Source organism: Salmo trutta, chromosome 15 (assembly GCF_901001165.1).
Source record: "Salmo trutta chromosome 15, fSalTru1.1, whole genome shotgun sequence".
Lineage (NCBI taxonomy): Eukaryota > Metazoa > Chordata > Actinopteri > Salmoniformes > Salmonidae > Salmo > Salmo trutta.
In genome coordinates this window covers 37,519,540-37,538,126 of record NC_042971.1, presented here as the reverse complement: position 1 = coordinate 37,538,126, position 18,587 = coordinate 37,519,540, and the positions used below count along the sequence as shown (strand labels likewise).

At 39.7% G+C, this 18,587-nt stretch overlaps 1 protein-coding gene across 2 annotated transcripts; it reads left to right on the top strand.

Moving 5' to 3' along the window:
• Positions 1–1,946: 1,946 nt before the first annotated feature.
• LOC115148932 (olfactory receptor 5B17) lies at positions 1,947–16,150 on the top strand. 2 transcript variants are annotated; one of them, XM_029691262.1, is made up of 2 exons: positions 1,947–2,036; positions 14,451–16,150. In XM_029691262.1, exon 2 carries the CDS (start codon positions 14,477–14,479, stop codon positions 15,413–15,415), a length of 939 nt encoding a protein of 312 aa, XP_029547122.1. In that variant the 5' UTR covers positions 1,947–2,036; positions 14,451–14,476; the 3' UTR covers positions 15,416–16,150. The 2 variants fall into 2 exon arrangements, with proteins under 2 accessions (XP_029547122.1, XP_029547121.1); XM_029691261.1 differs by lacking the exon at positions 1,947–2,036 and adding an exon at positions 13,857–13,918.
• The last annotated feature ends 2,437 nt before the right edge of the window (positions 16,151–18,587 follow it).

The window sequence follows — 18,587 nt, the reverse complement described above, 5'->3', positions numbered from 1 at the left end:
GAACTGTCAGATTTTAAACTGAAGCAGTATGTATCCCACTTTGTCCTTTGTGTGCCAATATCCAACCTAGAACGCATCATTGCATTGGCCTTTCTATCAGTCAAAATGGACAATACTTGTGAATTAGAAAGTGCGTAAACCTCTGGTTCAGGGGCTTCATGCTTATTGACTATGGAACGAGCAGCATTAGCCCTACAGGGAGATGAAAATGGACTAGAGGGTCTCTGGGACACTATAAGAACACATGTAAACCGTAGAGCATAGCCTAATGTATCAATTTGTCTGTATTCATTTATGTACAGTACCTCCCCTCCCTCTCCCCCCAAGACTTGACTCCTGCCAGGTCACACAGGATGCCTGGGATGCTTTGGCAGGGCTCTCTGTGTGTCCTGTGTGTCCTGTTACTATAGGACCCAGGCTACCCCTCCCCCTTATATTGTGTTGTTATCATGTTTCAATGTTGGTTTGTCACTGTGCTGTTGTTTGTGTAATGTAAATCTAAAATAAAAATTATAAATAAGAAAAAATTACTTACACTGTCCTCTCAGAATGGGAAGGCATGTCCCAGTGCTTCGACCACATCAGCCCCCTCACACATCCAGGCTGTGTGTTTTGATGGCCTCACAGCCACCATCCCACTTCTAACACCAATGTAGCAAACAGAGGGACAGGGATTCAGGGAAGCAAACCCAAGTCACTGGCGTGAAAGGCAAATACATTTATTTTTGTGTTCCTTATCAATTATCCTCAAACTGAAATCAAATGTGTACAGTTGTGCAACGCACACCATGAACCAAATGTTAAAGAAGAATGTTGTTCGGCTTACAGTAGGTTCTAAAAGCAAGATAAGTAAACATAAGGGGTCTATTACAACCATCAAGGGCCACCAGATTATTGTCAGCTGATCTCTTGTTAAACCATCAACATGCGTAAATCACCCGCACAGTTGATCTCAATTGCAACCATCATTGGCCACCAAATTGCCACTATGTAAAGTTGATGTCAGTGATATTTTATCGTTAATTAGCAGGCTGAGCAAGTAGACTATACAGGGTTGAAGGACTTTCAAGGACTTTTTTGAGCACTTAATTGTACTTTTCAATGGTGGGAGACCATTATAGTACACTGTCAGCGACCATATAAACTCATTTTAAGTGTTTTAACATGGGTACAGTAGAAATTGAAAGAGGTAAGGTGTCCAGGGGATGTTAATGAGGAGGAACACAGAAGGAGAAGAAAGTTTTCCCTTTGTAAACTGGGTTTCCTTTGTAATGGAACCCTTTGCATGGAAAACCAAGAATAATTATATTGGAGCAGTAGAACTTCTAAATCGGCTACCATAACTTCAAGGACTTTTCAAGGACAAACTGCCTAGACTGAATGTACTTAAAAAAAAAAATCAATTATATAGCCTAGATTAAAAATAGAATTATTACAATATTTTTCCACTGGCCTACGTGGGCCACTCACAGAGATGATCGACTGGCCAGCGGGCAGCCCCGTATGTGACCTACCCGCTTGATTCAGCTCTATGTAGCAAAATTTGAAATTGTGTTTTTTGCAGTGGATAAAAGTAGAGACTCTGAGCTAGAAAATTGAATATCATACACTTGTCACGCCCTGACCATAGAGAGCCCTTTTATTTCTCTATTTTGGTTAGGTCATGGTGTGATTTGGGTGGGCATTCTAGATTTTGTAGTTCTATGTTCCATTCTATGCTTTCTATTTCTTTGTTGTTTGGCCAGTATGGTTCCTAATCAGAGGCAGCTGTCTATCGTTGTCTCTGATTGGGAATCATATTTAGGCAGCCCTTTTTCCCACTTTCAGTTATGGGATCTTGTTTTTGTACAGCTCAGTTTAGCCTGCAGAACGTGACGTTTGTTTCCTGTTTTGATTTAGTGTTCTGAGTTAAAATACATTTATCATGAGCACTCACCACGCTGCACCTTGGTCTCCTCTTTACGACGACCGTCACAACACTGCAGATAGTCCGGTTAGCCAATGTGCAGGAGCACTGGTTGGTCGGCCCAATTGAGGTAGTATGTACATGAATGTATAGTTAAAGTGACTATGCATATATGATAAACAGAGAGTAGCAGCAGCGTAAAAAGAGGGGTTGTAGGGGCACACACTGCAGGAACCATGGGAAAATAATTCTGCTTAAACAGTTGATAAACTTGTAGCCCCACTTTTGAGAACTTTCCTTCAATGATTTGGTACCTACTGGAGAGCTCTTCTTTGTCTACACCAATTCAGAATCATTCACAACCTCTTAATCCTTATCCCCACCCATCTCTTTAAGGATTTACAAATGAGGCCATGTGCTCAACAGAGTGTGTAAGGTAATGTAGTAAACAACCAAAGATTTTAATACTAGAAGTGGTGAAAGTAGTAGCAAAAATACACTTTATCTAGTCCTTGGCCTATATCCTAATCTGACTTTGGTTCAGGTTGCATGTTGTTCTTCACATAACCTTCTCTGGTAAACACACACTATATTAAATAAAATCAATGTTTATTTGTCACATGCACAGGATACAGAAGGTGGAAACAGTACAGTAAAATGGTTACTTGCAATAGTAGCAAAATAGAAAGTGTCCAGATAAATATTTTAGAATAATTAGATGATTCTTACCCAGACACACTTGTCTAAATTGATGGGTCATGTGAAATAAATTCTATAACCACCCCCTAGCCACATCTAGCTAAGTGGATGTGTCACTATCGTCTAGACATGTACACATGTTCATGAAATACAATAGATGACCGTAATCACCCCCAGGCAAATGCGTTGTTAGTGGCTGTGAAGTAGGGTTCCCCCAGGAGTTGATGGAAAGTCGGAAGAGCAAATGAAATGGTAGGATGGATATGCCATCTTAAAGTAGTGTCAGATTTCACATCCTGCTTCACACAGGCAGAAGATACATACTCCTGTGTTCGTGAGAATCAGGGCTACCGCTCGATCTATGGTGTCTACATATCAATTTCTAAGTGAAAATGTCGGAACCAGTACCAGAACCATGCAGGTCCTCAAAACAGGGGACTTTGCATCTAAGAGGTTTTAACAGGGAGAGGTTGACGTTCGCTGCTGGCTCGGGCAGCTGGCAACGGAGACAGGTAGTGAGGGGGAATTTAGAGAACCAGATAAGATAGTGGGGTTGCTAGGAGTGTGAGCCATCTCCCCGGCTTTTGGGAACAGACCACACTGCGTGTTGTAGTGTGTTCTTGGACATGCAAATTATTTAGCTAGGCTTTATCAATGTTTGTAAACAGAGCACGCTGCAAGTGTAGTGCGCTCCTCAATTCTACGTAATTAATCAGGCTAAAACGTACATTGATCAACCTGAATTTGAGTATAGCCTAGTTGTTGTTCCTGTCCAGTTTGAAGCCTATTCAGTACACCGTGGATATGTATCCACTGCCGGTCTGCCTTTAGCCATGCCAACTGGCCCAACAGTGGTGCACACGCCCAGACCCCATGGGCGGAATCCAGTCAGCTGGGAGAGCTAAGTGTACTTCTAATTTGCATGTTTGTAGAATTGCATTTCATTGGGCGAGGCCCGGTTTGCAGAGAAGTAGTAGTAGAACCTTGGATGATCAGTTCTCCTTAACTGTATACCTAACTAGTGTGTGTAGTGTCACGTTTTAGCGTTTTATCGCACTTAATAGCTTGTGTGCCTTACACCTTCGGATCATTGCAGCACTTCTGATTAGGTCACAGAGACTGCAGGAATTTAGTAGGTGGCCTAGTATTGCATGCACTCTGTCTAGTGTAGTTAATTGTGTAGTTAATAAAGATGATTGTTTGCTATAGCTGTGATGAGTTTTGGTGCCTTATCCTCTGATGCCGGACCATACCAGTCAAACAAAGGTGGTGGCAGCGTCACGCTACTCTGCTCAATCCAGTACTTTCCCCACCTCTCTGGTGGTCTAGCTAGCTTTATTACACTGGTGGCAGCGGTGGGATGTCAAACGATGAGGACTCACCAAACTTCGGCACAAGTGCGGCCCAGATGGCAGCCCCCGCCCCTTTCAATATTCCGTCTGTGTTCTCTGTCTTTATGCCAGAAACCTTTATCGGTATGAGGCAGGAATGGTCTGATTCGGCTGGACAGTTTGAAATGACCACAGAGGTAAACAATTGGAATGATGGGCTCAAGTTCAAAATTATGTCTTTGTTGCTAACAGGGCGGGCTCGAACATTTATAGCGTTCTCTACATTGAGGGTGGAAGTGACTACACACACTTGAAAAATGCTATGGGGAAATGTTTTGACCCTTGTGACAGTCACAATGGGAACTTCCTGGCTAAGATGAGACTGCATAACGAAACAGCCTGTGAATTTGGCAATGCTCTATGTTGGTTAAAACCTGTTAGGGACAGATGTTCCGCTAGCGGAACACCTCACCAATATCCAATAGTACAGCGTGGCGCGAAATACAAACACCTAAAAAATGCTATAACTTCAATTTCTCAAACATATGACAATTTTACACCATTTTAAAGATAAGACTCTCGTTAATCTAACCACACTGTCCGATTTCAAAAAGGCTTCACAGCGAAAGCAAAACATTAGATTATGTCAGGAGAGTACCCTCCCAAAAATAATCATACAGCCATTTTCAAAGCAAGCATATATGTCACAAAAACCAAAACCACAGCTAAATGCAGCACTAGCCTTTGATGATCTTCATCAGATGACACTCCTAGGACATTATGTTATAGAATACATGCATGTTTTGTTCAATCAAGTTCATATTTCTATCAAAAACCAGCTTTTTACATTAGCATGTGATGCTCAGAACTAGCATACCCACCGCAAACTTCCAGTGAATTTACTAAATTACTCACGATTAACGTTCACAAAATACATAACAATTATTTTAAGAATTATAGATACAAAACTCCTTTATGCAATCGCGGTGTCCGATTTTAAAATAGCTTTTCGGTGAAAGCACATTTTGCAATATTCTGAGTACATAGCCCGGCCATCTCGGCTAGCTATTTTGACACCCATCAAGTTTGGCACTCACCAAACTCAGATTTACTATAAGAAAAATTGGATTACCTTTGCTGTTCTTCATCAGAATGCACTCCCAGGACTTCTACTTCAACAACAAATGTTGTTTTGGTTCGAAATAATCCATAGTTATATTCAAATAGCTCTGTTTTGTTCATGCGTTCAGGTAACTATCCGAAGGGTGACGCGCCAGCGTGTTTCATGACAAAAAAATTCAAAATATTCCATTACCGTACTTCGAAGCATGTCAAACGCTGTTTAAAATAAATTTTGATGCGATTTTTCTCGTAAAATAGCGATAATATTCCAACCGGGAGACGTTGTATTCGTTCAAACAGTGAAAGAAAAAAATGGAGTCATCTCGTACATGCGCGCACCAGTGTCATTGTCCTCAGAAGGACCACTCACAAAAACCCCTGCTGTTTTTCGCCCAGAGACTGCAGAGCTATCATTCCACTTTCTGGCGCCTTCCTAGAGCCAATGGAAGCCTTAGAAAATGTCACGTTACAGCAGAGATGCTGTATTTTTGATAGAGATGCCCTAGAAGGACAAGAAATGGTCAGACAGGGCACTTCTTGTATAGAATCTTCTCAGGTTTTGGCCTGCCATATGAGTTCTGTTATACTCAGACACCATTCAAACAGTTTTAGAAACTTTAGAGTGGTTTCTATCTGTAGTGCCTTGCGGTCAGAGGCTGAGCAATTGCCGTACCAGGCAGTGATGCAATCAGTCAGGATGCTCTCGATGTTGCAGCTGTAGAACCTTTTGAGGATCTCAGGACCCATGCCAAGTCTTTTTAGTTTCCTGAGGGGGAATAGGCTTTGTCGTGCCCTCTTCTCGACTGTCTTGGTGTGTTTGGACCATTCTAGTTTGTTGTTGATGTGGACACCAAGGAACTTGAAGCTCTCAACCTTCTCCACTACAGCCCAGTCGATGAGAATGGGGGCGTGTCCTTCTTTTCTCAGGATTCTGTGAAAGCCTACCCCAATGACAAGGTGTGTCGATTTTAAGCTTCCTGGAGCAACCGGAAGTTGTTAAACACCCTAAAGCTGTTTTGATATAACCAACCTGCAGATTGTGAAAATTACTCAATCAACCCTGTGTAAATCAGTCAATTCTTAACGTAAAGACTTACAACTCAGGATTCTGTGAAAGCTTACCCCAATGACAACGTGTGTCGATTCTAAGATTCTTGTGCCAACCGGAAGTGCCTTAACCTCTACGGGCCACGGGGGCAGTATTGAGAATTTTGAAAGAAATATGTGCCCAGTTTTAACTGCCTCCTACACCAACTCAGAAGCTAGGATATGCATATTATTAACACATTCGGATAGAAAACACTCTGAATTTTCTAAAACAGTTTGAATGGTGTCTGTAAGTATAACAAAACTCATATTGCAGGCAAAAACCTGTGAAAAATAGATAAAAAAAAAAGAGAATTTTGTGACTGTACTATTTAGTGTCATTGTTTTAAAGATACCACAGTGAGAAAGGATTCAGTTCGCAACTCCTACTGCTTCCACTAGATGTCAACGATCTTTAGAAAGTTGTTTGAAGCATCTGTGATAAATACACACCGAATTAGAAAGCTTACAAGTTGACACGTCATCACTTCATTTTTTGCGCCTGCGCATGAATCTGAGAAGAGTGCCTTTGTCATTATCGTTTATTCTAGACACTTGATAGGTTGTGTGAAAATATTACTGATGTTTACTGATGTTTCACGTTAAAAATGGAACAAAAGATTAGTGCTAAACAACGTTTGACATGTTTAAACAAACGTAAATAGATTATTTACTAGGTTTTCTTTAGTTTTTCGACGTGACTTTACACTGCCCACCTCATTTTGTGGGAGCCTACTGAACGCTAACTATTTGGACATAAATTATGAACTTTGTCAAAAGAAACCACATTTGTTCTGGACCTGGGATCTCTGGCAGCGCCTTCTGATGGAGATAATCAAAGGTAAGGGGATATTTAGAATGTTATTATCGATATTAGATGATGCTAATGCTAACGGTATAGCTTAGCTTAGCTTAGCATATAGCTTATTGTTGTTAGCATAGTACCCAGTTTATACAAAATGTGATTTCCCAGTAAAGTTATTTTGAGATCTGGCCCTTCGGTAGCAATTACGAGATGATAATATATTATTCTTTGAATGACAATATTATAATTTACCAATGTTTTCGAATAGTAATTCCGTGATTTGTAATGCTGGATTCACTGGGTGCATTCGAGCCGAAAAAAATTCTGAATTTCACCGCGACTGTAAATGCTGTTTTTGGATATAAATATGAACTTGATGGAACTAAAAATGCATGTATTGTATAACATAATGTCCTATGAGTGTCATCTGATGCAGATTGTCAAAGGTAAGTGCATAATTCTAGCTAGTTTTCTGTCTGTTGATGCCCTTCTTTGAATTGGCTAAACATTACACGCAGCTATTGTCAATGTACTCTCCTCACATAACCTAACTTTATGCATTCTCCGTAATGCCTCTGAAAATCGGACAGCGTGGTTAGATTTAGGAGATATATCTTTCAAATGGAGGAAAATAGTTGATTATTTGATTTTTTGAAATGATTACTCTTGCAGTTTTGAATTCCCCGCCATGGTCACATGACAATGAATCCCAATACCGGGATAAGATCGGGATAAGATCCTCAACAGGTTAAATTGGGGTCACAGTAGCTGTTTTGAAGGGTTAAAAAAGTAACATATTTCCAAAACTTCATATGTGTGACTAGGTAACCCTCATGAACTGTAAATCAGTAATTTATCCCATCAGATTTGCAAAAAAAATAACACACACACACACAGCTAGGACATAGTGACATAGTGTGGGGCTGAGAGGCTTACAGTACCTGCAATAGTTACCTTCATTCGAACGATTCAAGAACCGTCAGACGTAGAGCTCTGAAACTTTAGAAACCTGTCCTAGAGCTGAAGTTGATAGTCCACGGTGAGTTATGTGGCTCTAGAAGGTTCTCAGACCGAGAAACAGCCTTGTACATTTGCAATATCTTCAATTCATTTTGACCATCATGAAAATGGTGACATTTAGAAATGACCCAGAGTCGCAAGACTAGGTGCATTGAAACTGCCTCGGCCCATAGAGACGGACCCCAACGTTTCTGTCCGATAGGTCATTCAAGGACCCCGTAGCAACGCCCTGAAAAAGTGGATTTTCAGCACCAATTAAGGCCGTTGCTCGGGCACTGAATGACCTATCAAGCTGAAACTTGGGATTCGGGGTTGCCTCACATAGGCCTACACATAATGTCAGAGCTGGACCCGCAGCTAGAACGTAACTACGTGTTTTATGGTTTTTTTATGGTTAAAACTGAAGGCGCTGTGAATTATGGGCCTGCTCTGATATATGTGATAGTTGGCTTCTAAACGAGTTGGAAAAAGTGGATTTGGTGTCAGATGGTATCAGTTTGGTGTCAGAATGACATCTAATTGACTGATGGACGCTGACTTGCTGGGTGACGAGCAATGGAGAGGAACCAGAGTCACTGCCCGGCCATCCCGAGTTCATTGGGCCAGTCAATTTTGCATTTCTGCAGTATTTTTGAGCATGTCAAATTTGTGGTGGTAAATGCCCATTGAAAAATATTGCAACAAATTGCAACATATGTTACATTTGCAATATGATTTAATAGTGAAAAACATCACCAAATGGACATGATGAAAACACCACAACAAGCGATGGAGAGGGACCACAGTCACTGCCCGGCCATCCTGAGTTCATCGGGCCAGTCAATTTTGCATTTCTGCAGTATTTTTGAGCATGTCAAATTCGTGATGGTAATGATCATTTTGGACATTTTTCAAAAAAATCCCACTTCTCCCTCATCATACATGACAAATAGACCATCTAGGTTGATTCATGGCTTAACATAGGGCTATATATCATTTGGGCAGTATAAATGCCATTTGGACATGGTTCACTGACTTTTGGGTTTGGAAACCAACTTCCTATGATCGTACATGGCAAACGGACAAACATCCTGATTTGGCACATTCAATACTTTCATACATGTATAATTGACAAAAAAAATGGTAACATTTGCAATAAGAAAATTCACTGTGGAGAGCGCTCGCCATCTATTTGATATTTGCTGTGATTTGGCACATTCAATACTTTCATAATTGACAAAAAACAATTGGACATTTCATTAGGACATTTCTAATGGCATTTGGCAAAAAAAGAAAAAAAAGTAACTTTTTACTTCCTATGAAATCATATTCCAAATGCACAAAACATTTGACTTTTTGGAACTGGGACTAGTATGGAAAAACATTATGGATGTCTTCATGACACCATGTAATTCAAAGAGAATAAAGTGAGTGCTGTATCTCAGCAAAAACAACAAGCAAAAACAACCAAAAACATTATGTCAATAAAATATGTCAAAAGTATGTTCATACAGCTCTTATACATGTGTAATTGATCGAAAAACGGTCCAGAAAGCACTTTTTTAAGCGGGTGATAAGTTTTCGGGAAAAAAATATTTTTTTCAAAATTTGACTCTTGGGTCTTGACTTGTGTTACATTTGCAATAAGAAAATTCACTGTGGAGAGCGTTCGCCATCTATTGGATATTTGCTGTGATTTGGCACATTCAATACTTTCATAATTGACAAAAAAAGAATTGGACATTTCTAATGGCATTTGGCAAAAAAAAGAAAAAAGTCACTTTTGACTTCCTATGAAATCATATTCCAAATGCACAAAACATATGCCTTATGCACAAGCAAAAACAACCCCAAAAATTATGTCAATAAAATATGTCAAAAGTATGTTTATACAGCTCTTATACATGTGTAATTGACATAAAAATTGAAAAAAAATGAAAAACGGTCCAGAAAGCACTTTTTTAAGGGGGTGATAAGTTTTCCATTTTTTTTTTCATTTTATCAAAATTTGACACTTGGGTGTTGACTTGTGTTACATTTGCAATATGAAAATCCACGGTGGAGCGCGCTCGCCATCTATAGGATTTTTGGGGTGTTACACTTGGCATTTGCAATATGAAATTTGCAATATGATTTGGATAAATGTGGACCAAATTGGGTGGTATTGGCATTAGGGTGTATGATTCGTGCGGTGCCAATATGTTGCCATGTTGTTTTGTCCATTTGTTCCCTTACATCTACGACCAACCGATCGAAGTGCAGCTCAGAGTAAATATTTATTGCATTTTTCTTTTCCAAATGGGAGGTTATTTAGAATGCATAAGATTCTGTATTTACGATAGAGTAGCTACCTACGGACCGATAGAGACACCAAATCTTTTTGTTCCTCAGTCTTCCCGCTCTTTCATTCAAAACCCAACCCCCTTTCTTTGTGTAACCAACCATCATATCTGTTCCGTCCGCTAGGGATGTTTTACTTTATGACATAATTTGTAATCAATGTATGATCCATTCTGTGTAGATGTAATTCTGTGTGATTATGTAGGTTTTTAGTAAATAAATTAAACCAAATTTTGTATTGCTGATTCAACTTGTTAGCCAGGGTTCGTGAAGATAACCAAGAATTTACAACTTTCAGATGAGACTAAATAAGGTGACGATTTAAATATTGACTGCTATTGAGGTAAAAGATTACCAGGTCTTTAAGAGTTTATTCAGAAGATAACAGCTCTATAAACATTCTTTCACGGTTCCCCGACTTTCTAGTTAATTACATTTACCTTATTTGCTTAATCAAGTAATTTTAATGACAGAGAAATTATTTTATAGAATAGTATGTCATATCACTTAATCCGGCATAGCCAAAGACACAACAATAGTTTCCTAAGAACGTGAATCAAGGCGACCATCTCTGTTGGCGCCATGTTGCATGTGTGTATCGGTACACAGTGTGTCAGTAATTATGGAGGCCAGGTCATCTGATGCAACACTCCATCACTCTCCTTCTTGGTCAAATAGCCCTTACACAGCCTGGAGATGTGTTGGTTCATTGTCCTGTTAAAAAACGAATGATAGTCCTACTAAGCCCAAACCAGATGGGATTGTGTATCGCTGCAGAATGCTGTGGTAGCCATGCTGGTTAAAAGTGTGCCTTAAATTCTAAATAAATCACTGACAGTGTCACCAGCAAAGCACCCCCACACCATCACACCTCCTCCTCCATGCTTCAACCACACATGCAGAGATCATCCGTTCACCTACTCTGCCTCTCACAAAGACATGGCAGTTGGAACCAAAAATCTCAAATTTGGACTCATCAGACCAAAAGGAAAGATTTCCACCGGTCAAATGTCCGTTGCTTGTGTTTCTTGGCCCAAGCAAGTCTCTTCTTCTAATTGGTGTCCTTTAGTAGTGGTTTCTTTGCAGCAATTTGACCATGAAGGCTTGATTAACACAGTCTCCTCTGAACAGTTGCTCTTGAGATGTGTCTGTTACTTGAACTCTGTGAAGCATTTATTTGGACTGCAATTTCTGAGGCTTGTAACTCTAATGAACGTATCCTCTGCAGCAGAGGTAACTCTGGGTCTTCCTTTCCTGTGGCGGTCCTCATGAGAGCCAGTTTCATCATAGCGCTTGATGGTTTATGCGACTGCACTTGAGGAAACTTTAAAAGTTCTTGAAATATTCCGGATTGACTGACCTTCATGTCTTAAAGTAATGAAGGACTCTGATCAGGCCCTACACCCAAACAAGGGCACTGCGTTCATCCACCTCTGGCCTGCTCGCCTCCCTACCTCTGAGGAAGCACAGTTCCCGCTCAGCCCAGTCAAAACTGTTCGCTGCTCTGGCACCCCAATGGTGGAACAAGCTCCCTCATGACGCCAGGAAAGCGGAGTCAATCACCACCTTCCGGAGACACCTGAAACCCCACCTCTTCAAGGAATACCTAGGATAGCATAAAGTAATCCTTCTAACCCCCCCCCTTAAAAGATTTAGATGCACTATTGTAAAGTGGTTGTTCCACTGGATATCATAAGGTGAATGCACCAATTTGTAAGTCGCTCTGGATAAGAGCGTCTGCTAAATGACTTAATTGTAAAATGTAAATGTAATGGACTGTTGTTTCTCTTTGCTTATTTGACCTGTTCTTGCCATAATATGGGCTTGGTCTTTTACCAAAAAGGGTTATCTTCTGTATACCACCCCTACCTTGTCCCAAGACAACCAATTGGCTCCACAAATGTACTTTTAACAAGGCACACCTGTTAATTGAAATGCATTCCAGGTGACTACCTCATGAAGCTGGTTGAGAGAATGCTAAGTGTGTGCAAGTTGTCATCAAGGCAAAGGGTGGCTACTTTAAAGAATGTCAAATATAAAATATATTTTGATTTGTTTAACCCTTTTTTGGTTAGTACATGATTCCATATGTGTTATTTCATAGTTTTGATGTCTTCACTATTATTATACAATGTAGAAAATAGTAAAAATAAAGAAAACCCTGGAATGAGCAGGTGCGTCCAAACTTTTGACTGGTACTGTAAATCAGTACAAAAAGCAACACGGTGTAGAGTGCAATATGTCAAATCACAGGGCCATTATGTATGAAACAATTTCAACATAGTATCAAAAAATAGGCTGTATCCAATACTTGCTGGTGAAAAAAACAAAAGTAAAAAGAGACAAAAGCGAGACTTAAGAAGGAGAAGCATAGAAATACCACCCCTGCAAACCTAAATTTGACATTAGGACATCACCGGGAACTTCACGAAATGGTTTCCTAAAGTGGTCAGGACGTTGTGCCATGGTCCCCTGGAGGTTTTTTCTAGTTCCCGGTTTGTTCCAGTGACATCCTTAGGAGGTTCTCAGAACATTGTGTCATGGTCTCCTTGAGTTCTTTTCTAGTTTACGGTTTGTTCCAGCAACATCCCCAAGGACGTTTTTAGGACATTCTCGGAACATTGTGTCATGATCCCCTGGAGGTTTTTATCTAATTCTTGGTTTGTTCCAGCGACATCCCCAAGGACATTTTGTGAAAGAATGTCCTAAAAAGGTCCTGAATGTTCCCATGGGACCATCATGCGATGTCCCCTTTGACCATCATGAAATTTCCGCTTGTGGTCATTGAATGTCCAATGGATAACGTCCTATCAGAACCAAAGAGGAACCTTTTCATAAGGTTCCCTAATGGACATCAAAATACCTTATTATAAAATTATACCTTGACCAAACCGGGACCTGTACTGAATGTCTTCTTATGATCCTGAGGTTAACATGATGTCTTAATGTTCCTAAATCATTTTCAGAACGTTTCAGAAAATCTTTAAAGGGACCTAAAGGGAACGTTGCCTAATATCCTTAGACGTCCCCTGTTTGCTGGGGCAGAGAACGGATCTACCACTTATCAGACTTGCTTTCAATAAGAATGACAGATCTATAACTCACACTTCTATGTGAATTTGGTGAGGTCACCCACAAAGCTACATAATGGACCTTAAAAAATAAAAATAATTCACACATGCCCCTATTACTTTGATTGATTGTTAGATGGTGGTGGCTAAAGCTAGCTGACATTTGTGGCTGTTTAAAGAAAACTAAACCATGGATTACAGTTCCTCCTGGTCAGGGTGACGAACCATCTAACATCAAGTTGTAAACTACTGAACTTCCCCTTTTAATCTCTTGAAGACAAATTACCTTGTAATATTTTGTAATTTGCAAAGCCCAAGTGGACAACATCCCACAAGCCATGTTTGTTACTTTCCTCATTAGCTTCTACTGGCAATTTGTGTCAATGGAGTCATGACGTACATGTTTACATCTTGACTGACATATTCGTCATCACATTGTGGGTTTTGTTGTAAATAAAAGGCTGTGATGTTGTTTCTGTAGTAAGTCTGGAGAGGTGGGATAGAACACAGGAATCAACTTGGAACACTGAAGAAAGCTGTAGAAGACCTACTTGCTTATGTTAGTGCTTAACTTCAACTCTTCATGTCAAGGACAGTTATTATTTTGCTATCTAGTGTGGAATCGAGTGATTCATATATATAATTTAATATGTTTTGATGTATGAAATGTCCGTACATACAATCTTATTTGGGTAATGTTTAGTTATCTGGCTATCAAGAAAGGACATTAACTTACTTAGGTCAGCTGTTTGCAGAATATAGCTATTTAGCTAAATAGCTGAGATCACTTGTGTCATGTAAACCTTCCATAACAATGTATAACTTTCTTTGCAAGCTAGCTACATCTCGCTGACTGATGATAGCTATACAGCTACCAGCTGTGGAGCTGGATAGAAGCTAACCCCGGAAAAGCCCCATATCTCAGCTGTTTTCCAAATGAACTGGCAGGGCAGCTGCCCCACAGTCTGCCCCTTTAAGAAAACTGTTTATCTGCTACTGCTACCACAAAAACATTAGATGCTTTTACAGTTTGTGTTTTGAAACTGATTCCCCAAGTTGTACAACTAATCTTTTCAAATTCTCCTCTCAAGATTCTGAGCTACCCCCTGACTGACGAATGGAGAACCACACCTACCCTAACCACGTTCTCCTCCTGGAGGGGTTAAAGGTCACACAACAGTCCTCGTACCCTGCCTTCAGCCTCTTCCTCATTATCTACATCTTCACAATGGTGACCAACATCGGACTCATAGTATTGATCTCCATGGAGAGGAGCCTGCACCAGCCCATGTACATCCTCTTCTGCAACCTGCCTCTTAATGACATAGTCGGGGCTACAGCGATGATACCTCGTCTGTTATGGGACATTTTGACCGCAGCGCCTGAGCGATATATCACTTACATGGAGTGTGTCATTCAGGCTTTCTATACTCATGTTTATGCTACGACATCACACACCGTTCTCATGATCATGGCCTTTGACAGGTATGTGGCCATCTGCAACCCCCTGCGGTATGCTACCATCATGACAAACAAAATGGTTATCAGGCTGTCTGTGTCTGCCTGGGGGGTGGCCATAGTCTTAGTGGGGATTCTGCTGGGCCTCACCATCCGCCTGTCACGCTGCAGGTCTAACATATTTAACCCTTACTGCGACAACCCCTCCTTATTCAAGCTCTCCTGTGAGAGTGTGCTTATAAATAACATATATGGCTTAATCTTTACTGTTGTGCTATTTGTCTCGTCCATAGGCAGCATCAGTCTCACCTATCTCAAGATCGCCATTGTATGTCTGAGCAGTAAAAACAGCTCTTTAAACAGCAAGGCCCTGACAACCTGCAGCACACACTTACTGGTCTACCTCATCGTGCTGGGATGTGGGTTTACCATTATCGTCCTCCACCGCTTCCCAGCCTTTGCAGACCTGCGCAAAGTGAGCAGTGTTCTGGGTAGTGTGGTCCCTACTTGTCTCAACCCCATAATATATGGTTTACAGACTAAAGAGATTAAACAGAGGATATTTAGAGTGTTTCACAGAGCCAAGGTGTCCACATGATGTGTTAAATCTGACAGGAAAATATATGATATATCATATGATGAGAACTGTGTGTGGCATTCATGAAACAAGGGTGGGGTGTCTTCTCAGCCACCACCTGAGGGACCAGTTTTCTTGAATTGGATGCTAAAATTAATTGAAAACCATGATTTCTACGATGATATTTCACATTAAAAATATGTTTTAAAATGTATAACATATAGCCACCCTTGTATGTGTTAGTACTACTGAGAAATATCCTCATTCCTGCTATAAAGCAAATATAAAACTAGGAAGAGCTCTATGTGGTTTTCAAATTGACATTTATTTTTATCTGGCGCATGGTTTTTGGGGAGTGTCCCATGAATCATTTACAGATGAAATGTCCACATGCAAACCATCATACACGAGTATTACTTTCAATTATTCCATCAAGAGGTCTTTTTTATTGTGCAAAGTTTTATTTTCATTTGTGACGCTTACAGAAAAGGCAGAGGCACAAAAATGAAATGTGTGGATACTTTATTTTACAGTGTGCTATTTCCCTGATATTTAGAAAGAACATTGTCAGATTGTAGGTACACAAGAAATCACCTAACGATTACTCTTTGGTTTCTTTTAGATTAATTAAAAACATGTATAATTACAAAACATATAGTACTGTGTATCTGGTAGTCTGTACAATGCAAATTAACAGGAATGTACAGTTGTTATTCTTTTTATGTTCCTTATCAATAAACTATTAAATCAAATGTATACAGTTGTGCAATGTACATCATGAACCAAATGGTGAACAATAATGTTGTTCGGTTTAGTTTCTAAGAGCGTTAAACATTTAGTTTTTCTGCCTTCCCAAAAAACAATCAATAATTGAGAGTAGTGACTTGGTATTATTTTGGAATCTGAAAATGTTTACCTTTTTTAGCCCATACTAAACTATTTTAAAAGTAGAGGCACAGGAGAGGAGCACTTCTTTGGTTTATAGTTAATCAATGAGGTGCTCTTTGATCAAGGGATACTATATATATAAAAAATGTTGGTGCTGAATAGTAAACAATGCCAGGAAAGCCTTTGTGCAAACAAACTTCAAGAATGAACAAGACACTCTCATTTAGTGTAAAAAAATGTAAAAGCCTTTGTTTTAAGGTTTATGTTTGGCGAGAATAAAAAACCACTGCGTTGCGGCTACAACAGCCTTCATCCGGGTGACAAAGAATATTGTTGGACAAGCAGGTGTATATCCCAACTTTTACAGGTAGTGGTTCAATTCATTACCATATTTAATATATATATTATTTATATATATATTATTTATATATATATATATATTATTTATATATAAATATATATATTATTTAACCTATTTAACTAGGCAAGTCAGTTAAGAACAAAGAACAAATTCTTATTTACAATGACGGCCTACATTTAAAATGTAAAGGCAAAAAAAACTTTTGGGGAAAAAACACATTAAAGATACAGAGATAAACAAAACAAACATTGCATAACGAGAATGCAACACCTCAAAAGAAATGCCAAGTCATACAAGTAAAAGACATACTGTGTACACATGAGTTCATGTTACCAAACTTAAATAAGAATGGAGAACAAAAAAATGAGAACAGAAAGTAAATCACATATATCTTACAGGAAGGGTAAATAAAACTTTTCCTAATTTAGACCCTGCAATACAGTTGACTTAATTTAAAGATCCAGAACGTTTCAAGTTGTAGGAGCCGTTTGAGATGGCCATTGCTTTCAGAGAGTTTGGGCTGCCATGGCCAGCATGTCTGTAATGTTTAGCCATCGGAAACTTATCGTTAGCAGTTCTTATAGCATAAGCATGTTCAGACACTCTGTCCTTGAGACTTCTCTTAGTACGTCCTATGGAAAAGAACCCACATGGGCACTCCAGCCTGTACACCATATACAGTAGGTAGTGTTGCAGTTGACAAACGATTGCACTTGGTATTTGTTTTTACGATATGATCGCAGTGATTGCAGTTACCACATGGGAAGTTATTCTCCCTTCCTGTAAGAGATATGTGGTTTATTTGTTTTCTGTATCTCTGTATCTTGAATGTGTTTTTTTCCCAATTCTATTACATATGGTAATGAATTGAGTCACTTCCTGTGAGAGTTGGCATATACACCTGTTTCTCCACCGATACTCTTTATCACCCTGCTGAAGGCTGTTGCAGCCTCAACATGTCTGTGGTTTTTGCCATGCATAATCCGTAAAAGAATAAAGGCTTTCGAATTTTTACATTAAATGATAGTGCCTTGATTACTTCTGGAAGTTTGTTGGCACAAAGGCTTTTCTGGCATTGTTTCCTATCCAGCATCAACATCTTTTTTTCTTTAGTATTTTAAAAGTAGACTGTATTGAGCGTTTTGCAGTCAGGAGAATTTGCTTACTATTTTGTGGCCAGGACAGCGTGTTGAGTTTTCTGCGGCCCTGCAGTGAGATGGCTCTGGTTCCTCAGGCTGTAGATAATCGGGTTCATGAAAGGAGTCAGAGCTGAGTACAGCACTGACATGATGATACACACCTACAACAATAACACAACATTAAGACAACCGCAATGTGACAATGACACCTCTCCGCCCCCAAAAAATAGAATAAATGCAAAGTTACACATTATTATACAACAATGATACGCACCTACAACATCAACACAATGTTATCCAACCTTATCACAACATTATTAACAGCACGACCTGGATAATATTTGCCCATAAACATTTACACAGCATTATTAGGAAGGGTTGGGGTCAATTCCATTTAAATTCCAGTCAATTCAGGAAGTACTCTGAAATTCCAATTCTTGCCCACCCTTTTCAATAAGGAATAAATCATTTGAATTGGAATTTGTATGAATACATTTCTGAATTGACTGGAATTTAAATGAAATTGACCCCAACCCTGTTATTAGGATTATCACAGCCCTGCCACCATGGCACAACCTCTCTCAACCGACAACGACTGAAGAGCATCAGTACAATATGCGACACACAATTAATACAACACTGCCATCTCCTGGTGGGAACCCATTTTGCATACTGGTAGACATTAACAGTGAAAGGACACAAATCAGAGGACATGGGTAACCAGAGTAATGGCACAAATATCAGTCAAACTCTTCAGCTGGTGATTGTAGAATTCACAGTGTTGACTGAAAGATGTCTGATGGCA